The sequence below is a fragment of the Pan paniscus genome, chromosome 19 (genome assembly GCF_029289425.2).
Source record: "Pan paniscus chromosome 19, NHGRI_mPanPan1-v2.0_pri, whole genome shotgun sequence".
In the NCBI taxonomy this organism is placed as follows: domain Eukaryota; kingdom Metazoa; phylum Chordata; class Mammalia; order Primates; family Hominidae; genus Pan; species Pan paniscus.
In genome coordinates, this window is record NC_073268.2 from 24,641,750 (window position 1) to 24,669,329 (window position 27,580).

The 27,580-nt window shown below is 45.8% G+C and overlaps 2 protein-coding genes across 3 annotated transcripts in view; both read right to left on the reverse strand.

Moving 5' to 3' along the window:
- RARA (retinoic acid receptor alpha) overlaps positions 1–5,042 on the reverse strand; it is a 48,474-nt gene extending 43,432 nt beyond the window's left edge. The window contains exon 1 of the mRNA XM_008956765.4: positions 4,903–5,042. The gene's annotated coding sequence lies outside the window, so the exon portion shown is untranslated. The remainder of the gene's footprint in view (positions 1–4,902) is intronic.
- Positions 5,043–11,779: 6,737 nt separating this feature from the next.
- On the reverse strand, positions 11,780–26,566 carry CDC6 (cell division cycle 6). 2 transcript variants are annotated; one of them, XM_063599053.1, is made up of 12 exons: positions 26,242–26,566; positions 24,777–24,967; positions 23,035–23,316; positions 22,706–22,905; positions 21,041–21,216; positions 20,616–20,722; positions 20,169–20,308; positions 19,218–19,318; positions 17,910–17,974; positions 13,663–13,865; positions 13,085–13,225; positions 11,780–12,781 (listed from the first exon to the last, which is right to left on the reverse strand). In XM_063599053.1, the coding sequence occupies exons 2-12, from the start codon at positions 24,952–24,954 to the stop codon at positions 12,692–12,694; spliced, it is 1,683 nt and encodes a 560-aa protein (XP_063455123.1). In that variant the 5' UTR covers positions 24,955–24,967; positions 26,242–26,566; the 3' UTR covers positions 11,780–12,691. The 2 variants fall into 2 exon arrangements, with proteins under 2 accessions (XP_063455123.1, XP_003831470.1); XM_003831422.6 differs by having other exon boundaries at positions 26,284–26,559.
- Between the last annotated feature and the right edge of the window lie 1,014 nt (positions 26,567–27,580).

Below are 27,580 nucleotides of genomic sequence, written 5' to 3' on the forward strand. Positions count from 1 at the left end.
TATCCCTCACCCACCTGCCTCCCTTCCTACCTCTGGCTGGCAGCCTACTGCCCTTTAAGCCCCTCCACCCAAGCTAGAAAATAAATGTTCAAGAGTATTTGTCATGTTAAGATCAGCCTAGTATATGAGAGAGAATGAGACAGAGACCAACAGAAAGAATAATTCCTGTGCTCAGTGCTCTGGCTACAACCACTAAATATGTGCATGTTGAGCCAGAAGGGGACTGAGCAACTCCGCAAGTCCCAGAAGAGTTGGTGGGGCCCAAGGAGAGTTGACAGGCTAAACAGCCTCGATCCATTTGCACTATTGATTTCTCACACACCGCAGTAGGCCTGATGGGGGGTATGATAAATCAGCCCCCAAGAGGCACAGAAACTGCGTGGAGAGAAGGGGAGGGGCTCCTGAACCACAATTGGTGGTGCACCATGACTTGCTTGGTGCGTTGGGGGTGGGCAGCAGAGGAATAGGAGATGTTTGTTGAGTGGCATGAGGCAGGGTAGGGGAGAGGGTGTTGGATTAAGGCCTGTCTGGAACACCTCCTTCCAGGTGGGTCTGAACTAATTTGAAGGAAGAAGGTGGGAGACAGATGCACCATGTGTGGCTACACAGGCAGGGCCTTGAACAACCCCAGGGGGTGCCATTCACATCATAGTCTATGGAATGGTTCCCCCTGCAGCTGTGCAGCATGGTGGCCTGTGGGGAGAGCCTGAGGCAGAAGACAGAAAGCAGACTGAATTCTGAGGGACCACAATTCTCCATTGAGTTTTCTCCCCATACACACCCCAACTTGCCCCAACTTTCCCTGCCTCCAGGCCTTAGAGGGGGCCTCCTTCTGACTAGCGATCAGAAGCCAGTAGTAATCTCCCCACTCCTCAGCCCTGCTCCCTTCTTTTGTTGGGGAGATGGGCAAACAACCACCATGACCCACAGGTCCTGGGCAGGGCAGGAGGAGGGCTCACAAAGGGCTCTGGGGAGTCTGGACATCCCTTCTGTAAGGTGTCTCCTAGCCCCACAGCTCACCAGCCTGTGAGCCTGCTGGAGCCTGTCCAGCAGCTCCATTCACACCAGTGGCCACAGGCCACCCAAACAAACCCAACTCTGACCTCCTTCTAGCCTGGACACAGACTCTTTCCACATGGAGACTCATAAACAAACCAAGCTGGGATTTTCAGAGACCCTGCACAAAAAAGCAGATGGGAAAATGGACCAGGTGTGCCTGGCTCGTGGTCCTCCTTGCTGCAGTAGGGGAGGGGAGCACACTGAGGTGTGGTGAGGAACCATGACAACAGAAAAATGGTGCAAAGGGAGGGCCTGGGTTCAGGTCTCAACACAGCCAATGACTGATTGAGTGTTCTCTCTAGGCCTCAGTTTCCTTCTCTGCAAGGGGAAGGGATTGCCTAGGTAGCCTCTAAAACCCCTTCCAGCTCTGAATCCAGCTGGATAAAGAAAACCCTGTAGGGTGCCAGGACTCTTCCACCCAGTCCAGCCCAGCCCATCTACCTGGGTCAGGCCCCTCTGGGTAAGGTCCTGCCCCTGCTCCCCATGCCTCCTTGCTGTCTTCTGCCCCTCTGGCCCTTCCTCACTCCTCTGCCTGCCTGCTTACCCTCACCTTGGCCAGCCCCTCTGCCTGCCCCGTGCTTTTCTGCACGTCCCTCCTGCCAGGGGACTGACCAACTAAAAATAGTCCCTGCAGCCTTTCTCGCCCACAGCTGCCCAAAGAGCAGGAAATGAGGGGGGCAGGGAGGCCCATGCCCTGCCTTACCCCCACTAACTCCCAGGTCAGAATCATGTCCAGCACTCCAGCCTGGGGCTAGCGCCAACTTGGCCATCCTGGGGGCATCCCACACCCCTTCCCTAGGGGGAGGCCTGCCCATAAGTGCCTGCAATCACAGAGCTGCCCCTACCCTGCGGGAGGAGGAGAAAGGAGGCAAGCGGTCTAGAGGGAAACCTTCCCAATTTCTGACAAATCAGTGCCAACCACATTGTGGGCACCCAGAGGGCAGGGCCTGGCTCCACTGACTGGTCTTTTGAGGGCAGAAGGAATTGGCTTGGGGAAGTTTGTGACAGTCTCCTTCATCCTGGCCCAACTGGAGGGAAGACAAAATAGTGCCCCAGCCTCAATTATGTTAGTCCCTTGCTCCCCAAAACCAGGGATTTCACTAGCCACCCGCAGATATCATGGGGAAAAAAACTAAAAAATGAGAGCAGGAGATGTAGGCTTCTGTAAAGAGAGAAGCCTGGAGGCAAGAATAGGCCATGCCTGCCAGGCTGGGCATGTGCTGCCCCCAAGCTGAGTCAGAGGCTAGGAGGGAGAAGCTGGGGTGCTACAGTGCCAGAGGCTACTGTGCCCCCACCCCTGTCCCACCTGGGATTCCTGACACCTCCCAGCCCTAGGGGAAGGCCCTCCCCACAAAGGAGGAAGGAAACCAGCTAAGCGACTCTCTGGAGCCCTGCAGGGGAGCCCTGCACCACAGGCAGGCGGGAAACCCAGGAGTCCTGGCGCCCAGCCCAGAGACAGTGAAATACCTTGGAGGGGAGGAAACAGCCCAGATTGAGGCAGACATGTGGCACCCCAAGAAGCTCCCAGATGTGACCCACAAGGAGGTACTGGCCAAAGGGGCTAGATGAGGCAAAGTGAAACATTTCTGAACAAGAAGAGAGAAGAAAGTGGGGCTATGGGAATGGGGTGGCGGGGGTCAGCCTGGCTCATCGCTGTCCTTTCCTCCTTGTCAGAGTCAGAGACACTGACATTAAGGTCATCGAATATCAACCAGGTCCTGAGGACCTTGGTGTGTTTCCTCCTCTCCTAGTCTCCAGACCCCAGCCTGTTCATTCCTGAGCTTCCTCTGGCACCCCTTCCTTGGGGCCAAGCCAAGTAAGAAATCAGCAGACCCAAGGTGGTGCTTGGGAGGCCGGGGCAGTGCCAGGGGCAGTCCTCATACCATCCTCCCACTGGCTTCCCTCCTGCCTGCTCTTAGCCGCCACACATATCTCAGCTGTCGAATCCGATTAGGGCTCCTGCCCAGTGAGCCGGACAAGGAGGCCACTGGGCAGGGGAGAGAGAGACAAGGACGCCAAGCAGGGATGGCAGAAGGAAGGTGGAGACATGGCTCAGGGGAGCAAGTATGGGGCCCCAGAGGAAGAAATGCCCGGTGGAGAGATCTGTACTCTGTGACCACAGGTGCTCTGGTAACAGCTACAACCTGCATTAGGGGAATTCTGCAGTAACCGGGGCAATAACCCTGCCTAGTTCCTCCATCCCCCAGATGGGCAAAGGATGGGGGAAGAAAACTAAAGGCGGAGAGATTGACCTAGATTTAGGAAGAGGATTCCATCCTAGATTCCCCCAGCCATTACTACCGTTTGCAGTGAGCTTTACGATACATTGTCTGTGTGGTTTTAGTGGCAATGTCCCTGCTTGCTACTGATAGCCATTTTTACAAATGGAGAAACTGAGGCTTAGCGAAGGGGAAGACCTATATAAACACATATAGTTAAGTAACCAGTCTAAGTCTCCAGTTCAGGCCTCTGATTCCTAGTCCACTGCTCACAGTCAGAATCTCTACTTTCCTTGTTGGATCAAGACCAGAACGAAGTCTGAAGCCAATTCATTATCCACCCTGTCCTCTAAAACCAACCTTTAGGGGACCCGGGGAGCCATGGAAGAATGCAGAGCACACCCCACACCTAGACAGAGCTACCAGATGGGGACATGCCACCCATTCCTATCATACATTGATTGCTAGAGGAGTTCCCTCAGTGTGACCAGTCTCTTCTATCACCCCCCTCCCCAGTCTACTACCCCCAGAAGCAAGACACACACTCACACATGGTAACTCAGACAAGGTGTACACCCTTCCTGTAAACCCACCAAACCAGAATGACATGCCCTAGATCTTCAGAGAGCAGGGCCTGTCTGCCCACCACAGGAGAGAAAAATAAGCCACTGTAAACAGTAGGTGCCATCTAGCCCTCTCCCAGAGAGCCTGTAGCGGGGCAGAAGCTTGGGGACCTTGTAGCTCTAGAGAAACACCAGGAACCTGAGATTCTGAAAGCCAAGGAGCTCAGGGAGCTGGCAAGGCTGGGTGACCTCCTCAATCTGGTCCACACCCCCTTCCCTAGCCATCTGGACTGAGCCTGTTCTGGCCTGGGCCACACTCTGGTATCCCTCCCCTTCAGTGCATGCAGCCACCTCTATCCAAAGCTTCTAGATCTTACAACCACATTGTCCCTACACACACACACACACACGGGTGGGGTCGGGGGGCTTCTGCAGCAGGTTTTGAGATGTTGACATGGATGGGGGCTCTAAGCTGAAAGAACTTTCCTAGAGGAAAAGCTCACCAAAATGCTCACAACCTCCACTACCCTCTAGCAAAGCCTTTAGCCACCCAAGTGTGAGATGAACCTGGAAGGGGACATTAGTTCCCCTACAAGGTGTGTAGGGAGTAGGGGCAAAGTCCTGAGCTCTTTGGGTGAGGAAGCAAGAAAGAAATCCCTTGGGAAAGCTCAGGTCCCTCTCTGGCTCTCTCCTCTCTCTGTTACCTCAGCACTTGCCAATTCTCCAGTCTAGGTGAGGTGGGGGAAGGGGTATTAGGCAATACCGCAAAGGAGGGTGCAAGGGCGTGGGGCCTGGGCAGACCTTCCCCCTACTCCCCACTCTTATCTAGAGAACGGGAACTGCCTCAGGAGAAATGCAGGAAGGGTGCTGGAGGGTGCAGAGGGCTCTGAGCTTTCAGACACCCCACTGTTCCCAGGCTCCCACCTCCCAGGACTACAGTGAGCGACGGGAGAGGAGGGATGGGGAAAGCCAGAACTGGCGAGAAGGAAATGGCTAGATCAGAAGCAGAGGCCGGGGTCAAAGGCGGCCAAAGAATTGGGAAGGGGTGTGCATGGTCCTACCTGCTCAGGTGTGTGCTGGCAGGGGGGCGATGGGGTTCCCAGGAGAACCGGGGAAGCCCTCTCAGCTCGATTCAGGATTCCCCCCTGCTTCTGGGTTAGGCTGCTGCAAGAGGCACGGGTTCCCGTTGGGTCCTAAAGCCCACTCGCCAACTAGAAGGCTCTCCCCGCCCTCTTCCACCAGCCAGCCCCGACTGGGTCAGCGGGCGCAGAGCGAAGGACTGATGGGGGAGAAATAACCCACTGGAAGAAAGATGGGCGTCTGGTCATCGGCTGGGGACAGGAACAGTTCCCTGTCTCAAATACACAACATATGGATAACTCGAGGATAGGATGACCTGAAACAGGAGAAAATAGACATTTCTTCCTGCCTGCCCTGAGCAGATGAATTTAGGTTTTGGTGCTGGAGGTGGGGTTAAGATCTCTTTCCCTGCCACTCCTGCTAAGACATTCAGCTAGAGATTTTGGAAAGGGAGCATTTATTTTGGTTGGGCGCTCACTTCTGTCCTCTTCCTCATGGACTGCAGGAGTCCCTTCATCCCTCCCAATTATTCCCAAGGGCCTAGGAGGCCATAGAATGTGAAAAAAGATTTTCAGCATGTAAAAAGTGCAGGCTCACTTAGATGGCAGCTGGAAACAGGGGAAACATGTAGGACCAATGTATGTGTATCTGGGAATGTGTGGGGTCTGCAAATATACATATATAGGCAAGAGTATAAACAGGTGGGGTTAGGGAAGGAGAAAAAAACAAAAAAGAACTTTGGGTTACATCTATTACTGGAAATGGTAATTGTCAGTGGAAGAACAGGACATAGAACCTAGAGGTCAACTGGTGCCCCTACCCAGCCCTCAGTAATGTCCCGAATCTTTATGACCAGAATAAACAAGTTAAAGAGAGAATATTTTCCTAGATACCATTTAGGATAAATATAGGGGCAGAGGGACCTCAATACAACAGATCAACTTCAAGGTCACTGATTCAGTTTAGTATAGCCAGTCTTCTCAGTAGCTCAAAAGGGAGAATTCAGGTTTGGTGGGCTAGATGGGCAAGAGAAAGCTGGATAAGAATTCTGAAGTTGTGGATTGAGAACATTTTGCAAGGAGAGTTGCACATATCTCTAGCAGCAGAGCAGGGAAAACGTCATGAGGGGAAGGGCCAGAGGAAGTCAGCGACAGACTTGAGGGGAGAGGGCATGGCCTCTCCCTAGAAGGGGAGAAGACACCAGCAATGCCTCCACCTCTGTCTTGCAGGAAGAACTGAGTAAAGGAGCTGGACTAAGGATGGAAGGCCCCAGGGTGGAGTCCATGGGGTGAGTTTAGGTCAAACCTTTCACCCTAATGTGCCTCAGTTCTCTCCCAGCTGTTAAACAGGGCTCTTCGTTCTTCCCAGGCAGTTAATGAGTGTTTACAAAAGGGTCTGGAGATCCTCAGATCTCAGCTGGGCCACCACTACAGTTATAAAGTTCAATAAGAGCTGAGTGTTATTTGGGGAGGAGAGGAGTAGGGGAAGAAGGAAACAGATACTCTCTTATAAACTAAGGATAAAACTAAGCTCAGAGAGAAGCACAAGCCTAGCTGCCACAGGATATCCTTGTGCCCATGGATGGAGGTCACCCCACCCCCCCATCACCACCACCAAAGGCTGGCCTCCAGCTAGCTGTAGGCAGAACCCAGACTAGCAGCTGGTCTTCATTAACTCCAGCTTTTTCACCCCCCACTGTGAACCCACAGCTTCTACAGGCCTAGGCTAGAGGGGGCTGCCCTAGCCCGACCTTGCAGCTGACACTGGGGTGGGGGGCACCGCACCAAAGGCCAAGTTACCAGCTGAAAAGAAAGTTGAAGCAAGAGTCCTTTTTCCCATTGGGAGCAAGAAGAAAGCAGTGTGGGGGTGAGAGGGTGGAGGTGGGGGAATTTAGGGCAAACAGCAGGCAGTGAAGTCAGCTGGATTGAGGCCCAGAAACCCCCACACCCTGGGGCCAAGTCTTACTCTAGCTTTGCTTTCAGCTTAAGTCTTGGCGAGGCCCCAAACTAGGGAAGGCCCTGGTTGCCCCTTTCCGCCTCCCTACCCCCACCCTTATTAAATACACATTTTATCTCTCAGCATCTTCATTATCTTAACTGAAGGAGACAAGCAGTGGATGGCGGCAGCAGAGAGCGTCAGGAGCGGGGGGCGGTGCGGGGAGCAGGCGCACCCTTGTTATAAAGTGCTGATCTAGCTCTTTCAGGCAGTGTGGGAAACAGAGGAGGGATCAAAGGGAGTGAGGCTGATTCAGAACTCAATTAGAGCTTTTTAAAAAACGAAGCTGGCTCTCTCCTTTCACCAGTCTTCAGCCTTTACCCAAGCCCCTTGCACCCAATTAACTTCCACTGCCAGTGCCTTGGGGCTGGGGTTGAAAATCAAGGGGAGGCCAGAGGGCACACCTTCTCCCCTTATGGAACACACCTCTTCTAAGAGGAAGACCTGCACTGTTTGTAGCTTAAGAGAAAGTATCTTAGAAGGTACCTTATCTTTTCAGGAAGAACCTGAGATCACAACTTGCCCCAAGTTAAAAAGAGGGACATCAAAGGTGGGCTCCTCCCTAAACGCTTACCTACAGACCCAGCTTCTGGCCAATCTAGCCACACTGAGTAACATCCAGACAGGCAGCCCTCTTCACAGCCTGTAGATAAGACTCTTCCCCTCATAGCCAAAGCGTCCCACCAGCAACATGGAAGTTGCCTCAAGCAAAATGCCACTACATCAGAGGGAGTGATTGGAATGCATCTGTGAGGCTAATAAATGCTCCAAAACTGTGCCAAGACACATTTTGTAAGACAGAGCACCCTTCTTATGCAGGGGCCTGCTCCACCTCTGTGCAAAAGTACCACCAACGTTTACCTTCAGCTTAGAACTGTTCTCACCACGGAGGGAAAGGCAGCATCTTATTTGGTTCACTTATCTGTTAAACTATTGAGTACCTACCAGGTATTAGGCACTATACTAATTGCTAGGCACAGATACAAATGTAAATAAAATTTCAATCTTGGATCTCTTTTGTCCTCCCTCAGCAGTCAAGGTAACACATCTCAAGATATTTAAAAAATATATAACCGGCCAGGCATGGTGGCTCAAGCCTCTAATCCCAGCACTTTGGGAGGCCGAGGCGGGCGGATCACGAGGTCAAGAGATCGAGATCATCCTGGCTAACACAGTGAAACCCCATCTTTACTAAAAATACAAAAAAATTAGCCGGGCATGGTGGCGGGTGCCTGTAATCCCAGCTACTCAGGAGGATGAGGCAGGAGAATGGTGTGAACCCGGGAGGCAGAGCTTGCAATGAACAGAGATCGCGCCACTGCTCCAGCCTGGGTGACAGAGCGAGACTCCATCTAAAAAATATATATATATAATATAATATGTATATAATACATATTATATAATATATATAATATGTATATAATACATATTATATATGTATATAATACATATTATATATGTATATAATACATATTATATAATATATGTATATAATATATATATGTATATAATACATATTATATAATATATGTATATAATATATATATGTATATTATATATAATATATGTATATAATATATATAATATGTATATAATATATATGTATATAATATATATGTATATAATATATATAATATGTATATAATATATATATGTATACAATATATATAATGTATACAATATATATAATATGTATACTATATATAATATGTATACTATATATAATATGTATACTATATATAATATGTATACTATATATATAATATGTATATTATATATAATATGTATATTATATATATAATATGTATATTATATATATAATATGTATATTATGTATATAATATGTATATTATGTATATAATATGTATATTATGTATATAATATGTATATATGTATATTATGTATATAATATGTATATTATGTATATAATATGTATATTGTATATATAATATGTATATTATATATATAAAACCTAAGTCACATCTTATTCCCAACTTCTCATTCTTATTGGTGTATCTGCTTTCTGTCTTTTACAGAGAAAGGGTCTCGCTCTGTCACCCAGGATGTAATGCAGTGGTGTGATCATAGCCCATGCCGAGTTGAACTCCTGGGCTCAAAGCATCCTCCCATCTCAGCTTCCCAAGTAGCTAGGACTACAGGTGCATGCCACCATGCCCAGCTAATTTTTAATATTTTTTTGGTAGAGAAGGGTAAGCGGGTCTCACTATGTTGCCCAAGCTGGTCTCAAGCTCCTGACTTCAAGTAATCCTCCCGCTGCTGCCTCCTCCCAAAGTGTTGGCATTACAGGCATGAGCCACCACACCTGGCTTAATGTATATTCAAAGGGACACTTAGTAAAGGTAGGGAGCAATGCAAAAGGGGGGGCGCAGAGAGAATAAGGCTCTGCCAACTTTTTGATCTGTGGGTAGCTTAGACCTCACACATTTTTTTTTTTTTTTTTTTTTTTGAGACAGAGTCTCACTCTGTCACCCAGGCTGGAGTACAGTGGCATGATCTCATCTCACTGCAACCTCCACCTCCCAGGCTCAAGCAATTCTCCTGTCTCAGCCTCCCAAGTAGCTGTGATTATAGGTGTGTACCATGGCACCCAGTGAATTTTTGTACTTTTAGTAGAGACGGGGTTTCGCCATGTTGGCCAGACTGGTCTTGAACTCCTGACCCTTAAGTGATCAGCCCGCCTTGGCCCCACAAAGTGCTGGGATTACAGGCATGAGCCATCACACCCAGCATTTTTTTTTTTTTTCTTTTTGAGACAGTCTCATTCTGCTGCCCAAGCTGGAGTGCAATGGCGCGATCTCGGCTCACTGCAACCTCTGCCTCCCAGGTTGAAGCGATTCTCCTGCCTCAGCCTCCCAGTAGCTGGAATTACAGGAACACACCACAATGCCTGGCTAATTTATTTTAGTAGAGACAGGGTTTCGCCATGTTGGCCAGACTGGTCTCAAACTCCTGACCTCAGGTGATCCGCCCGCCTCGGCCTCCCAAAGTGCTGGATTACAGGCGTGAGCCACCACGCCCAGCCTGGACCTCACACATTCTTGCAGAGTTAGCTAGCCACAGGCAAGTCTCCATTGAGCCAGAAACGTCTGTGGCAGCTCTGGGGTTGAAACACACACCAATTTATTTTGTCTATGCTCTTTCCATGGCAATACCCAACACTCTATGGAAGCTTAATCAGCTTCCTTGGGGTGGGGGAGAGAGATAAACCAGGATATAGACACACACTCCATCACCTTCAAAAGGAAGAATGTAGGTCAGCATCTTTGCCACTACTCTAAGTGAAGCAGCCTATGATCCTGGCAAAAACTGCTAACCACAAGCCCATCCCATCCCATCCCACTAAAACTCCTACCACCTTCCTGAAGCTCTCAGCTTCAGGGAGAAAAGCCAGCAAGGAAAGGGCTTTCTTCCTCAGCAGTCTGAATTACACTTAAGACTTTACTGACAAAACATATATCAGCTTTTGCTCCCACAAGGGCAGCAGAAGCCAAGCAGGGACACTAAGTCTGCTTCATGCATCATTGACAGAACCAACCCTGTTCCAACTGCTAAAGTCTTAAGAGCAGCAATGACCTAGAAATTGACAGTGAGGGGAGAAGAAAAGGAAACTAACAAATCAGTAGACAGAAAACTCTATTTCCAAAACCAGGGGAAAGGGAAAGATAGAGGGGAAAGAAATTTGGCCCCTTTGAATCTACCAATGTGATTTTGGCTGGAAGCCAGGGAGGATACATAGCAGCCCCACTGCGAGTCAAGCCATGTTCCTGACTCAAGCCCTACAGTTAAGAGGAAGGCGCCAAGCCTCAAACACAACGAGGTGGGGAGGCTGCTCCTTATTGGGCAGGATCCTACTGTGGACACAGAACAGACAGCAGCTGCCCACAGTGTGGAAACAAACTGTAAAGCAGTCACGTCTCTTAAGGCTGCAGCATCCAATAAAATGTAATTTAAATCAAGCTTCGCATCTGTTCTCAATCCCATTCAGTCTCTGCTTTCCATCAGCCTTCGGACAATCTTTGCAATTATGCATGTTAACCCTTATAGTCCCAGACACTTTCCAACCTTCTAGGTATAGAACTGTGTTTCCATGTTCAAACTACCTTCAGAGGGAACGAATACTCTAGTAAAGGAGTGTGAGAACAACATTCAGACTCATGCCTACAGACTATCTTGTGCTACACACACCAGTGGGTAGTGTTCATTTCAGAGGGCTCTCTCTGCTTTCCTTGCCTCTATCCCATACCACCTGTTGTAGCTCAGATCACATTACACGGATACAGTGGTCAGGATGAATGAAACAGTGGCCAACAGATCACTTGTACACATATCAAGTTCCAAATGGAAGGCCATGTCAGAAAGGTAGAGGCAGCAGCAGGAGAGCTCAGGGAAAAGCAGACTTGGTCACTGGCTCTCAGATCATTCATATCACACATGGTTTACATTTCAAGCATTTGCTTCAGTTATGAAAGGACAGCAATCTCCCAAACAAATCAAACTAGAACTTCCCCCTTTCCCTCAAAACTACCTCAGCCTCAAGCATCCCCTTTCAAAGTAGTCAATGTTATAAGGGTGCCCTCTGGTGTCTCAGTCACAAATTGCCATTTAATGCCACCAAACCAAACCCAGAAGGCTCTTGATTAACCAACCATATGGACTAATTTATCTAATAAGACTGGAAAAATGTGTTTAGATGAAAACCCAACCCCAAAGTAGTCATCTTGAAACAAGTGGCTTCATCTAAGGGCAGCAAAGACTGTGGGACAGCCTAGGAAGGAATTTTCACATTGACTTCTGAAAGCTTGAGCTCTCTTGAAATCTGATTGCTTAAAAAGACAAAGAATGCAACTTGAAAATAAATATATTCACAATCTGTAGAGTTATAGTCTCCTTATGACCCCAACGCCCTTGGGAGTGCCCAAGAAACTCAACGAGTCTAAAATGCCACAATGTTGTAGTATCTGCACCATGAACATAGTATACTATAAAAAGAAATAAATTCTTTAACCAGTGTCCTCCAAATCTCCATGTGGGCTTGCTTGCATTTTTCTGGATCATTTTCATTCTTCTTACCCTAACCTTAAAGTTCTTAACAAAATACCTTAATGGCTGGGCATGGTGGCTCACGCCTGTAATCCCAGCACTTAGGGAGGCCAAGGTGGGCAGATCACTTGAGGGTCAGGAGTTCAAGACCAGCCTGGCCAACATGGTAAAACCCTGTCTCTACTAAAAATTAAAAAATTAGCTGGGCGCGGTGGTGGGCACCTGTAATCCCAGCTACTCGGGAGGCTGAGGCAAGAGAATCACTTCAACCTGGGAAGCGGGTGCTATAGTGAGCAGAGAACGCGCCATTGCACTCCAGCCTGGGCAACAGGGTGAGACGCGCCTCAAAAACAACAACAACAAAAAAAACAAACAAAAAAATACCCACTCATGTTTGAGCAAACAAAGAGGTAAATATACACACATTCCTCTACACAGATCTGTACACTTGCAAGCACATTGGCTAGAGATACACAAGTGGTAGAAGTAGTGAATGTAATTAAAAAGGGTCTACCTGGTCACTTTTATGGGTAAAAATAGTAAGACCCAAAGATATTATTCTGTGCTAATATTAAATAATCTATAGATTAAAATTCATTGGCTTCAAGTAAAAAAGGTCATATTTGTTTTCAGGCCCGTGTAAAGCACTAAAATGAAGACTGTAGCTCTCTAAATGCCAGCTGAATACTTTCGGGTGGGGTGTAAGAGAAGAATTTAAGGCAATCCAGTAGCTAAGATATTTCCAATTAAAGCTTTATCTTTCAGAGCATGTTCTATTTCTTTCTCTTCAATCTTGAAAAACACCTGGAAAGAAGAGAAAATGATTTTTCACACTGGGGAACTCACAAAAGCAAAGTTGTCAGTATACAAACTTCTACCATATTAAACTTTTTCTCACAAAAGGCAAGCAAGTTAAACACTTTTTTTTCCAATGGCTTGAAAAAATATTCATATCACACTCCCATCTTTACACACCTTAAACCTTACCTAACAAAAAACGACTTGTTTAACTAACTGTGGTCATCTTGTTTAACAATAAACCTTTACTTTAGCATCACTCTACAAAATAGGACAATTAAAAACACTGTCACAAAAAAGCAGTTGTACCTTTGTCAAACGGGTTTCCTTGTTTCTCTTTAATCCTAAAATGCCCCTGGCTTCCAAGAGCCCTGAAAGTGACAAACACTCTGACTGGTCCACAGCCGCCACCTGCTGTTTGCGACAGACTTTACTGTAGGCTTCATATAACTGGTAGGAAACAAGGGAGAACAAATGCTGCTTAAAAGTCACATTGCTTATAGCCTTTAATCATTTAAGAAACCTGAGTCTGGGTTTGCAAAAACTTATCTGAATACCCTATTTCTTCCTCTTTTCAATAAAATGCTTGAACAGGCTTCTGTAGATATTCCCAAAAACCTATACAGTAATGTAGGAAAGGGGCTTTATATATTTCCTAGAGAGATGCAGAAATGAAGGGGAGGATAGGGAAAAGATTAATGATAAACTCTCAACCACAATCCAAGGGAAATAGGTGCCTTTTATATAGTACCAGTATTAATTCTTACTGTTAAAATCCATTTTAAATTTATTATCAGCTGAAGTATCATAGGCCTTTTGGAAAATACCTGCTCTGCAAAGCAGATTCTCATCTCTACCTCCGTTCCATCTGCTCCATCCCAACTTACCTTCCCCAGAGTGACCTCTTTGATTTTCAACTGCCTGATCAAGAGCATCAAAGAGCAAACCAAGATCTTCTGCTGAAGAGGGAAGGAATCTTGTGCTCCTTCTTGGCTCAAGGTCATCCTGTTACCATCAACTTCTGAGATGACTTGGGATATGTGAATAAGACCAACCCTCTTGGGAATCAGAGGCTCAGAAGGTGATTTACCTATAAAGTAAATAAGCCAAGCTTAATTCGATTTCTAAAATACTGTGTGTGTGTATGTATGATGAGACAGATGATACTAAGTTTGAGCTAAAGGAAATTCAAGTACAGTCACATGGTGGCAAAGCAGAGGTTTTAAATCTCTAACCAGAGGCCAAAGGATGAGAGATAATGCTATTCTCTTAAGGATGTCAAAATAATGTGGGATGACTTGAAAAGTAGCGTTACCCTTTCTCTGGGCCAAATAGTGAGCTGTTTTGTCCTATGGAATGTAATTTAATGTCAGAGGAACAAAATCCACCTCATGAAAGGACCAGAGAACTACTGTATTTTTTTTTGGGACAGGATCTCTGTCACTCAGCCTGGAGTGCAGTGGCACTAGCATGGCTCATTGCAGCCTTGGCTTCCTGGGTTCAAGTGATCCTCCTTCCTCAGCCTCCTGTGTAGCTAGGATTACAGGTACGTGCCACCATGCCAGGCTAGTTCCTAGTATCTCAGAGGTATAGAATAACAGAACCTTGAAGCAAAGATGGTGACTGTGCTTAGTAATTAAGAAAGGAAAAAAAAGGCCAGGCGCAGTGGCTCACGCCTGTAATCCCAGCACTTTGGGAGATCAAGGCGGGCAGATCACCTGAGGTCAGGAGTTTGAGATCAGCCTGCCCAACACGGCGAAACTCCATCTCTACTAAAAATACAAAAAATTGGCTGGATGTGGTGGCAGGCGCCTGTAATCCCAGCTACTTGGGAGGTTGAGGCAGAAGAATCACTTGAACCCGGGAGGCAGAAGTGCAGTGAGCCAAGATTGTGCCACTGCACTCCAGCCTGGACGACAAGAGTGAAACTCCATATAAAAAAAAAAGAAAGGGAAAAAAAAGTTGGAAAATTACCGAATATTTTGGATCAAATGAGTGGCTAAATGTGGAGAGTGAAGTCGCTGCCATGTCAGCCCCTCAGATGGCTTCCCCAAATGACCTTTGAGGTTTGGTTCACTTGCCCAAGCTGATTAGCAGTAGAGCAACACTTGAGAAAATGTCATTGGATATGCTAGCAGATAGCACCATCTTTTTTTTTTTTTTTTGGTATTTTTTGTAGAGATGGGGTTTCATCATGTTGCCCAGGCTGGTCTTGAACTCCTTAGCTCAAAGCAATCTGCCCTCCTCAGCCTCCCAAAGCACTGGGATTATGGGCGTAAGCCACCATGCCTGGCCAGATATCATCATCTTAATAAAAGCCAGGGGTTGGGAAACTGCCAATAAGCTTCATAAGACTATATCCTTAGCAAACTACTGTAGGAACAGAAAACCAAATACCACATGTTCTCACTTCTAAGTGGGAGCTAAATGATGAGAACACATAGACACATAGTGGGGACAACACACACTGGGGCCTATAGGAGGGTGGAGGGAGAGGATCAGGAAAAATAACTAATGGCTTGAGCTCAGGAATTCATGACCAGCCTGTGCAACAAGGCGATAGGTTTCCCCCATCGCTACTAAAAATATAAAAAAACAGCCGGGTGTGGTGGTGTGTGCCTGTGGTCCCAGCTACTCAGGAGGCTGGGGTGGGAGGATGGCTTGAGCCTGGGAGGAGGAGGTTGCATTGAGCCAAGATCACGCCACTGCACTCCAGCCTGGGTGACAGAGCGAGACCCTGTCTCAAAAAAAAAAAAAAAGACTATGGCCTTATCGTTTGGAGATGCATGAATTCCAAGACAAAGAAATGTGTTCTGTAACAACCTTTACCTGAAGTTACTTCCTGAAATCACTTGCAGTTGCCCCACAACAATTTACTTCTATAATATTACATTACCACAAAGGGATGCTGCAGAGGACTAATGGAGAAACCGGAGATCACAGATCAAGTAAAAGAATCTTAAAATTGAAAGGAATTTAGAAGTCTATTTTTACTCCCTATCCACTGGCAGAGTCCTCTCTAGAACAATCTCAACAAGTGGCATCTATCCAGCTTTTGTCTGAATATCTTCAATGCTGGAGAACCCACTATGTTTCAAGGAAGCCCAGTTAGTTCTAGTTATTATAAATTTTCTTCTTATATTTAGTTGAAGTCATTCTCCCTATAGCTTTCTGGAGCCCTTGAAAGCCAATCTCAACCTGGTATGGTGGCTCATGCCTGTAATTCCAAAGCTGTGGGAGGCTGAGGCAGGAGAATCACTTTATCCCAGGAGTTTGAGACCAGCCTGGGCAACATAAGGAGACTCCTCCACCCACTGACTCTACAAAAATTTTAAAATTAGCAGTAGCTGGAGCTGGGGAGGCTGAGGTGAGAGGACTGCTTGGGCCTGGGAGGTTGCAGCTGCAGTGAGCCATGATCGCACCAGCCATAATTGCACCACTGGACTCCAGCCTGGGAGACAAAGCAAGACCTTGTTTTACACAAAAAGAAAAAAAAAAAAAAAAGAAAGAAAAAAGCCAATCCCACACAAACCAGAAGTCAAAAGATAGAACTTACAACCTCTTTACCTTTTTGAATTATGTTTGTGTTAGTGGTGCTCACAGGGGCCAGTGACAAGCCTAAATGTTACTGATGGGGAAAAAGGAGGAGGAAAAGGGGATAATCTGAAAAGTTGAAAAGGAGGAAGAAACCAGTATCTAAGTCTATACATTGGTATATATTGCCTACTATTAGCCTAAGCACTATTTTTGGCTACTTCTGAAACATTTTTAATTATTTTATTTTAGCAAATTGATGAAAAAAAGAAAGAATTTCATGCAGAACTATAATGCCAGAAACAATTTTACTTAAACTCCCAGCCAGTGTAGGAGTGAAAAAGAAACAATCAAATCTTACTATTCTGTTTATAAAGACTAACACTGGATATCAAATACTGTAAGATATGTAGTTCATGGCCATTTTACATTTGCCACAACCAAAACAAGGCTGAGGGAATGGAATATTAATTTTGTCATTTGTGATAGCATGCAGCTTACTGTAGCAGTATGATCTTTTTACCTCTACCCTCTAGACTTGTTTAAAAGCTTGAGATATCCCAAGTTGAACTTATAATTCTTCTTATTATTATTCTTTTGGGACAGGGTCTCGCTCTGTTGCCCAGGCTGGCAGTGCAGTGGCACCATCTCGGCTCACTGCAACTTCTGCCTCTCCAGCTCAAGTGATTCTCCTGCCTCAGCCTGCCAAGTAGCTAGGACTACAGGCACACACCATGCTTGTCTAATTTTTTTTAAGTTCTGGGATACATGTGCAGAACATGCAGGTTTATTACATAGGTATACATGTGCCATGGTGGCTTGCTGCACTCATCAACCTGTCATCTAGGTTTTAAGTCCTGCATGCTCTCCCTCCCTTTGGCCTCCACCCCCAACAGCCTCCGGTGTGTGATGTTCCCCTCCCTGTGTCCATGTGTTCTCATTGTTCAACTCCCACTTATGAGTGAGAACATGTGGTGTTTGGTTTTCTGTTCCTGTGTTACTTTGCTGAGAATGATGGTTTCCAGCTTCATCCATGTCCCTAAAAAGGATATGAACTCATATTTTTAATGGCTGCAAAATTTTTAAAATTTTTTGTAGAAACAAGGTCTCACTATATTGCCCAGGCTGGTCTCACAATCCTGGGCTCAAGCGATCCTCCCGCCTTGGCCTCCCAAAGTGCTGGGATTACAGGTGTGAACCACCGCACCTGGCTTCACAATTCTTTTACCCAATTCTCCCTTATTTATCAGGCTTTGCTTTCACCTATATTGAGACCTAAAGTGCACGCAACATAAGCACCCAGAGAGCTGATCCAACCTCATTGTCTACAAGTTTCATTTCTAGAGCTTGGAAAGAAAACTTACTCTGTCCCAGCCATTTACGCAATCAATACCCTGGGAACTCATTTCCAGTAATGCACGAACTATAGTACTGGTAGGCAAGATTGAAATAAAGTAGACGAAACGGACTAAAAACACAGACACACATAAAAATGGGTGAGTTTGGATTTAACTATGTTCATTTCATCTTTCTACCTCTTTCCTCAGAAAAGCTAAGCTTCTAGTTACAAAGGAAGACAGGAAGGAGATAAACTACTTACATTCAGACAGTGGTTTGAGAATAGTCTGGCTTTTGACATCTGACTCTACAATTTCAATAGCTCTCCTATAAAAAAAATTTCTAAAATTAATTTAGTCTGAGCCAAACCAAACACACCAAACCACCAGCCTCAAAAGCGGCACATTAATGACCATTGCTCAAAGACTGCAACTATGAACAATGGTCATGTAGGCTAACATGGTTTAGCCTACACATATCCTATGTGTAACTTTAAAATTATGATGTTTTATAATTTTAAAGCCCCCAAACAAAACTGGGTTATTTCTCAGATAAGGGGACTTAATTGCTTTGAAATAATTCATGGACATCAGATGTGAGAAACTTCAATGGTTTCCTCCTAATGGATGCCAAGTAGGTCATCATACATTAAGCCAATGATAAAATTTTGGATGAGGAGAAAATGTCATGGGTAGGAGAGAGGATATGTAGTGTGGGTGACTGACTAAAGGGAGTCAGCATCACCCATACACACCAAACCTAAAAGGGATATCTTCAGTTATATATACATAGGATATGTGTAGGCTAAACCACGCTAGCCTACATGACTATTGCTCATAGTTGCAGTCTTTACCCAAGTAGTTTGCTGATTAGGGGAAACTTTCAAATTCAGGATCATGCAATCTAGCAATAGGAAGAGCTTACTCTCCCACTGCTCTCTCCAAAGTACTTGCCCACAGGAAGCCATAAGCCAGACCTGGGTCTTCTGCATGGCAATAGGGGGAGGTTGGACCAGCAGGCCAGCACAGCAAGTATCATTTTAATGGACCCAGTGTCCCTACTGGGAAGGAAGAAATTTCATCAGTCGGCACAGAGGCTTTCCCCAGCAGGAGGGGCAGGAGGATGGGAAGGGAGAAAGAGGTCTGGAGTACAACTGTGGGGGACCACCAACTGAAGGGAAGAAGGGGTGCTCACAAAAGGAAAGGAAGGGGAACAAGTCTAAAGGCAAAGACGGTTCAGGTCCATAAATAAACCTGCTTGAGACCAGCTAATGGAAAAGTAAACTGGAGTCTTTTTTAATACAAATGTAATTAACCAATCTATAATCACCACAGGGAGTGCCAGCAACATCTCATTTATTTCTCCCTCTGTAGGTAATGGACTGATAATGTTTCAGACATTAACACGGTGGAAATCCAGAGCTCCCCACTGAGAAACAAGTCCTCCTTTCTGAGCGTAAAAAAGCAGCAGAACAGAGCCTCTTAAGCCACATTCACTTGAGTTACATGAGACAATTAACAGCATTTCTTTTTTTTTTAAAATAAAAGAATGCAACAGAGCCGTAACTCACCTGCAAACATCCAGTGCTTTGCGAACATCTCCTGAAACAGCAGAGACTTTGCGGGCACAGAATTGAATTGCAGCATTGTCCAGAACCTGATCTCTAGATACCTTCAGACAAGACATAGAAGATGACAGTTTGAACCATAAGATTCTCCCTCTGTAATTTAGGTCCCAAGCATAAATATTTTCACATTTAACCCTAAACTTGATTGGCAACTCTTTAGGGTTAAAAAGATGCCTTTTCTTTTCATAAATAATGGAGACGTTTGAGAGTTTTCACACATTTAAGCTTTTTGTACGGATGCAGTAGAAGTTCACAAATGGAAAAAAGCAATCAGAACTGAAATTAGCAAAAATAAAAAATCTATTTAGTCACTTTCAACAGAAAAAGTTTTTTCATAGGCCCTATTTTTTAAAGGTCATTAAAGAAAGCACTTGAGGCCGGGTGCGATGGCTCATGCCTGTAATCCCAGCACTTTGAGAGGCCCAGACAGGCATATCACCTGAGGTTAGGAGTTTGAGACCAGCCTGGCCAAGACGGTGAAACCCCAGCTCTACTAAAAATACAACAATTAGCTGGGCGTGGTGGCAGGTGCCTGTAGTCCTAGCTACTGGGGAGGCTGAGGCAGGAGAATCGTTTGAACCCGTGAGGCAGAGGCTGTAGAGAGCCGAGATCACGCCATTGCACTCCAGCCTGGGCGATAAGAGCAAAACTCATTTAAAAAAAAAAAAAAGCACTTGGGTGATTCCTCTAACTCCTGCTTTTATTTCAACACTGAGACACCCAGTAAATGAATGAAGCAGAAATTCACATAAAAATGTTCTCACTATGGTCCACAGGAACTCCTTGCTCCATTAATAAAGCAATCAAGGCAAAAATATTTTAGAACTATTGTTAAATTTTCCTAGCACAGGTGATCCAAGGAACACATAATTTGGCAAAATAGTTGGCACTGACCTGATTAAGTCGATCTTGCAAAATAGTGACTATCTGATTTCTGGTATAAGGTGGGAAGTTCAACAGCTGTGGCTTACATTTTTCTCTAGCTTGAAGCCTAGGTAGAATTCTATCTGTGAGATCCAGGGTATTAGCAATACCTAAGGAGGAGATCAACAACATTGATCATTGGTCAAATTATACTAAAGGGAAAACTAAATCTTCTGAAAGCTAAATAAATTTCCAGTTATAGAATCTAGCATTCTAATTGTTGCTTGCCACTTGTCTCCTACCCCATCCCAATAGATAAGATGTATCTATTAGGTAAGATGTACATAGTCATTTAACTTTCTTATTTTGACACGGCAGAAAGCTGGTTTAAGATAAAATAGCTGATAAATAAGCTGAATATATATTCTTAAAAAATACTTTAGAACCACCATGTAACATTAACAATTGAGCACTAACCAATCAGCACCAAGTGAGAATTGCTTAGCCATGGCCATTCAAATAGCGTGTACAATACATCCTGGCCTTTGCTGTCCAGTTGATCCATCTCGTCCAATACCAACACACTATAAAAAGAGAAACAGTTAGTATCCATATTCACCTTCTTAACCCTCTAATGTTTGATATAGGCTGACTTCAGGTCACTTTCCTAAAGCTGAGACCAGTTTAAAGATCATAATCTAACCTATCTCTAGTTACTGCTACAAGGATACCCCACATCATCTATAAGTAATCCAAGTTAAAATTAGGTGTATCTTCCTTCTCTTCTTTCCCTTTAAGTTTATGTAACTATCCTTCAGAGAGAAAATATACAAAATGTACTTTTTATGGGCAACAGACCTTGCAGATTTTCACAGAGCAACATGAAGCAGAACAATACTTACATCATGGGGCCCTTCTCTGCAGTCATATGTTTTTCCAATTTCCTCATCATGTCCTTCCCAGCTGGCCTGGATACCTCTTCCTGACAAATCTCCTGAGCAATAGCTGGGAATACAGCCTGGGCAGTCCTCAAGGACATGCAATTCAGCATGATAGTTTTAAAGCCTTTCAGTTCCTTCTGGAAAAAAAATGCAAATATGGGAGTTATTTTGGCCTCAGAAAATAAAGATCTGATAGAGCCTAAAATGTCTTTGAAGAGCTAACAGCACGTAAGGAAGCTCTACTTTCATTTGGAAAGATTTAAACAATGAAATTACAAATGTTTTATTTTGAAGAAACCCTCAATCTTCTAAACTTCTACTCTTTCTTTTCTTTCTTTCTTTCTTTTTTCTTTGAGACGGAGTCTCACTCTGTTGCCCAGGCCAGGCTGAAATGCAATGCCACAGTCTCAACTCATTGCAACCTCTGCCTCCCAGGTTGAAGTGATTCTCCTGCCTCAGCCTCCCAAGTAACTGGGATTACAAGGATGCACCACCACACCCAGCTAATTTTTATATTTTTAGTAGAGATGGGGTTTCGCCACATTGGCCAGGCTGGTCTTGAACTCCTGACCTCAGGTGATCCACCTGCCTCAGCCTCCCAAAGTGTTGGAATTACAGGTGTGAGCCACCGCACCAGGCCTACTCTTTCTTAACTCTTTTTTTTTTTTTGAGACGGAGTCTTGCTCTGTCGCCCAGGCTGGAGTGCAGTGGCGCGATCTCGGCTCACTGCAAGCTCCACCTGTGGGTTCACTCCATTCTCCTGCCTCAGCCTCCCGAGTAGCTGGAACTACAGGCACTCGCCACCACGCCTGGCTAATTTTTTTTGTATTTTTAGTAGAGATGGGGTTTCACTGTGTTAGTCAGGATGGTCTCAATCTCCTAACCTCATGATCCGCCCGCCTCGGCCTCCCAAAGTGCTGGGATTATAGGCGTGAGCCACCGTGCCTAGCCCTCTTTCTTAACTAAGTGCCAGCCAGGCACAGTGGCTTACACCTGTAATCCCAGCACTTTGGGAGGCTGAAGCAGGCAGATTACTTGAGCTCAGGAGTTCAGGACAAGTCTGGGCAACATGGTGAAACCCTGTCTCTACAAAAAATTAGCTGGGTGTAGTGGTGAGTGCCAGTATTCCCAGCTATCCAGGAGGCCGAGGTGGGAGGATCACCTGAGCCCAAGAGGTCAAGGCTGCAGTGAGCTGAGATCACAACACTGCACTCCAGCCTGGACAACAGAGACCCTGTTTCAAAAACAAAACAGGCCAGGTGCGGTGGCTCACGCCTGTAATCCCAACACTTTGGGAGGCCAACAAGGGCGGATCATGAGGTGAGGAGATCGAGACCATCCTGGCTAACAGAGTGACACCCCGTCTCTACTAAAAATACAAAAAACATTAGCTGGGCATGGTGGCGGGCGCCTGTAGTCCCAGCTACTCGGGAGGCTGAGGCAGGAGAATGGCGTGAACCTGGGAGGCAGAGCTTGCAGTGAGCCGAGATCGCGCCACTGCACTCCAGCCTGGGCGACAGAGCGAGACTCCGTCTCAAAAAACAAAACAAAACAAAACAAACAAACAAACAAAAACACCCAAGTATCATTTTACCAAGAGTATCATAATTCAGACTCTCAATGTACCTTGAGGTCTTGCAGAATCCGGCTTAAGCAGGCAGTTTTTCCAGTTCCAGGAGCACCAGAAAGGTAAAGGCTTCCAGCTTTTTTCCCACAGATGTGTTCCCTCAAGAAATTCCTGATGACATCCATCTCCCTTTCCCTGGCAGGCAGCCGATCTGGGACAGCTGTGTTCAGGACCAGCTTTGCTTGCTGGTAGCAAGTGCCTGTGCCAGACATAAAAGGTCAATTAGACACAACAGAAGGTGAATGAGAAGACCCAGTGGGTGGTTTCATCTGGAGTCATCAGCCTTGGTTACAATGGCTGCACTAACAGTTGCCATGTAAGAACAAACCTTCTTGCTTGAATAGTCTCACACATGCAGATTCTTTCTCCAGTGGACATCTCTGCTCAGAATTTGTTGTGATCTCTTGACTTTTTCTAACTGAAGAAAGTATTTTGTTTTGGTGAACTTTGGCTAGTTCTCTTTTGCTAGGAGACTTAATTGTCAGCTGATTGTCAAATACCAATCTTCGTCCCTTAAGTGTATGTGAGTGAGGGGGACCATTCTCTTTCTTGCCTTGCTTTGGTGGAGAACAAGGAGGTAAATGGGGAGTGTTGCATAGGTTGTCATCACCTGAAACACAATAAAATAAAAATGTAGTCACTCATAGCATTGGATAGTAAAAGGATGTGCAAGACCTCTGCCTCTCCCAGAAAGAGGTGAATTTCTACCTTAGTCAGAACCACCAAAATAAAATGCCTTCTCACTTAGCAGCAAATATTGGTCACCAGATGGCACCACTGATCTTACTACAGTAGTCCCTTTATCCACCGTTCTAGTTACCCTCAGTCTGAAAATACTAAATGGAAAATTCCAGAAATAAACAATTGACAAGTTTTAAATTGCATGCTGTGGAGTGCCATGATGAAATCCTGCACCATCCTACCCAAGACATGAATCATCCCTTCAGCCAGCATATCCACACTGTATATGCTATCCACCCACTAGTCACTTAGTAGCTGACTTGGTTATCAAATCAAAAACACAGTATATGTAGGGTTTGGTACTATCCTCGATTGCAGGCATCCACTGGGGGTCTTGGAATGTATCCCCCATGGATAAGTGGGGACTACTGCATTTAGTAGAAACCAAATGGGTTTTAGTAGGATGAAACTGTAAGGCTATTTTGAAACAGGTTTTCTCAACCTTGGCACCACTGACATCTTGGACCAAATAATTCTTCATTGTCAAGGAGCTGTCCTGTGCATTGTAATGTCTAGCAGCATCCCTGGCCTCTACCCACTATGCCAGTAGCAACCCCCAGCTGTAACAACCAAAAATGTCTCCAGAAACAACCAAATTACCCCGCATTTAAAAACAAATGTTCCAAAACAAGAAAGAATTACCAATCACTGTCCTAAAGGATGGAAAATATTCATCATGTCACGTTTTTGTTTCTTTTAATTTCACAAATATTGAGGTAAGTTTCATAATACCATGTAACTACAAGGTAACTTAAAACATTGACAGAACTAAGTTCAGTATTAAGGAACTGAAGATCAGACCTATTAAGTAGTTCAGAGTGACCTCAGTAAGTGGCTTAACTCTGGAGTTCGGTAAGCACTTAGCAACCATTCTGAAAATAACTAAAATGAAGAGTAGTCTTAGGCCAGGAGCGGTAGCTCATGCCTATAATCCCAGCACTTTGGGAGGCCGAGGCAGTTGGATCACCTGAGGTCAGGAGTTCAGAGACCAGATTGGCCAATATGGCAAAACCCTGTCTCAACTAAAAATACAAAAAAAAAAAAAAAAATTAGCCAGGCTTGGTGGTGGGCGCCTGTAATCCCAGCTACTTGGGAGGCTGAGGCAGGAGAATCGCTTGAACCCAGGAGGCGGAGGTTGCAGTGAGCCGAGATCGCACCATTGCACTCCAGCCTGGGAGATGGAGCGAGACTCTGTCTCAAAAAAAAAAAAAAAAAAAAAAAAAAGAAGTCTTAACTGAACTTAGAAAGCTCCTTCAAAGGACACACATCTTACCAAGAAAAGAAAGGTCACGAGCTGCTAGTGAAAAAGTGATATAATGGATGGTTTACCCAGACGTTTCCTGGGGCTGAGAGGCAGGGCTTTTACACGAGGAGAACAGGTTACGGTTTGGACATTTGTTGGTTCTAGTTTGGCATCACTGGAGTTTTTAGCTTTGTTCAATGCCCGAGACAGCTTCCTTTTTGGAAAACTGATTGTAGCCTGTGCCTGGGATCGGGTTTGAGGCATGACGACAGCACAGCTAGATTAAAAAAAATAAGAGGACAGTCAGTCAATATGTGAAAGTGAAGAGAAAATAACTAACATGGAATTTATTTATACTGATGATTAACACTTATTTCCTAATTATGTTATCACACTTATTTTAGCATTCACTTTTGCTTCACATCCAAATCTATGCAAGAACAGCTGACATTTGTTGTCCACCTACTACGTGGAAGGCGCTGTTATAAACACTTTAGGTACCAACTCGTTTAACAACGATCTTAGAGGTAGGTACTATTATTAGCCTTTATTTTACACATGAGAAAACTGAGATAAACAGTGGCCCAAAGTCACAGAAAAACAGGAATAACCCCGGGCATCTGGTGCCAGAGCCCAAGTTCTTAACCAATTGAGCGATGCAATAACAAGTTACCTGAAATGGGCCGGGCGCGGTGGCCCATGCCTGTAATCCCAGCACTTTGGGAGGCTGAGGCGGGCGGATCACCTGAGGTCAGGAGTTCGAGACCAGCCTGACCAACATGGAGAAACCCCGTCTCTACTAAAAGTACAAAAATTACGGCCAAACGCGGTGGCTCACGCCTGTAATCCCAACACTTTGGGAGGCCGAGACGGGCCGAGACCATCCTGGCTAACACGGTGAAACCCCGTCTCTACTAAAAATGCAAAAAATTAGCCGGGCGTGGTGGTGGGCGCCTGTAGTCCCAGCTACTCGGGAGGCTGAGGCAGGAGAATGGCGTGAACCCGGGAGGCGGAGCTTGCAGTGAGCCGAGATCGCACCACTGCACTCCAGCCTGGGAGACTGAGCGAGACTCCGTCTCAAAAAAAAAAAAAAAAAATTAGCCGGACGTGGTGGCGGGCGCCTGTAGTCCCAGCTACATGAAGAGGCTGAGGCAGGAGAATGGCTTGAACCCGGCAGGCAGAGGTTGCAGTGAGCCGAGATCGCGCCACTGCACTACAGCCTGGGCGACAAGAGCGAGACTCCGTCTCAAAAAAAAAAAAAAGTTACATGAATTGATTTATATAGAACTTCTAGTTTCCTCCCTCCAGGCACGCGGGGTGTCTTTATCACCAGTTCAGCCCAGCACCCGCCACATTTAGTCTCTTCTATCCCAAGCCCTCACACTGCAGCTCAGTCTTCCCTCAGGTCTTTCCGCCCCTGCACTCAGTCCTCATTCTAGGCAGCTCTCAACGCACCCCAGAATATTTCCTTCCTACAACTTTCACCTCCTTCACACCAGGCATAACTGCTAGAACTACCCCGAGGGCACCTGCCCTTTCCCTGATCCCGACCTCAGACCTCCAGCGAGCTCAGCTCTTTTCCCTTCACTTCACCTCAGGCCTCGCCGGAACCCGCAGCCTTCACCCAGCTCCGCTGCCTCACAGACCCCAGGCCTCCTCGAGCAATCCTCTTCTTTCCACCTCCTCAGTGCAGGATCCTTCTCACGTCTCTCACACGCAGCCTCTCGGACTCACCACCACAAGCCCCTGAACAAACTGCACAGCGGCAGCGGCAAACTCCAGCCGCGCTCGCGCCAAATCCGAATGGCCACAGCGTTCCCACCTCCCGCCAAAGCCCGGCCTCGATTCTGATTGGCTGTAGTCACAGAGCCTTTCGCCTTGGGCACCGCCTCTTTTTTTGCTACCAATCCAGTGGAAGAGTTACAGCCAATGAGAGAGCCCCAAGTCTTAGAGTCGCTGTGAGGCCACGACCACTGAACGGGGGAGGGAATCTACATCCGGGGCCTCGGTGGAAAGACGCGCGATTGCGGCAGGGCGACTCTGGGTAAAGCGGGCCGGCCCGCCGCAAAGCACGCTGGGAGGCGTAGTCTTTGCTGCCGCGCAGTCGCACTCTTCCTTCGACTGGAAGTGTCAAGATGTGGTTCCCCTTCTCACTGCCTAAAGTACCCATTTGCATCATCCTGATGGGCTAGATTTTCAGAACTGCTACATGATACCTACCGTTTTGGGTTCTGTGCGCCAGGTATGATGCTAGGCACTTTCCTTACCTAATGCTCAACCTCGCAAAGTACAAAGCAAACCTGTATACAAGGTTAGAGGTCACAGCATCTTGGTGACAGTGAAGAGCCTAGGATCCAGATCTCCTGATGGCTGAACTAGTGATTTTTATGGTAAAGTTCTACACACCTACATAAAGAAAAACTATGCTTCATCATAGTATCTCTTGATTTGTGCTTCAAAGGTGAGAAACAGAGCCAACTCTTTGCTTTTATTTCGTTCAACGTAAGAATATGTTCTGTGCATCTTCTTACCATTAATCCACACATCATGGGGAGGGAATTATGACCCCTTAATTTTAAAATCTTTTATGGCGAAACACTAGGGTTTCAGGGCCAGGGAAGACAGCTATATAGAAGAGGCAAGCTGAGTTTTTAATGAAAAGTATAAATTAGCGCAGTAATTTGAAGGCCAGCTTCCAAAGCCAATAATTCATCTAAGCCTCAGGTTCCTTTAGAGGCCAGAACCCAATTCTAGGTGATGGTAAACATTTATCTTTTACCCCTCAGTAACAAGCAAAATAGAGCCATAAAGCCTAGAAAGAGGGAAGCAACAATATTATGATCATCAGTGAATTGGTACCTAGTTCATGAAGAGAGCCAATATTGAGTGC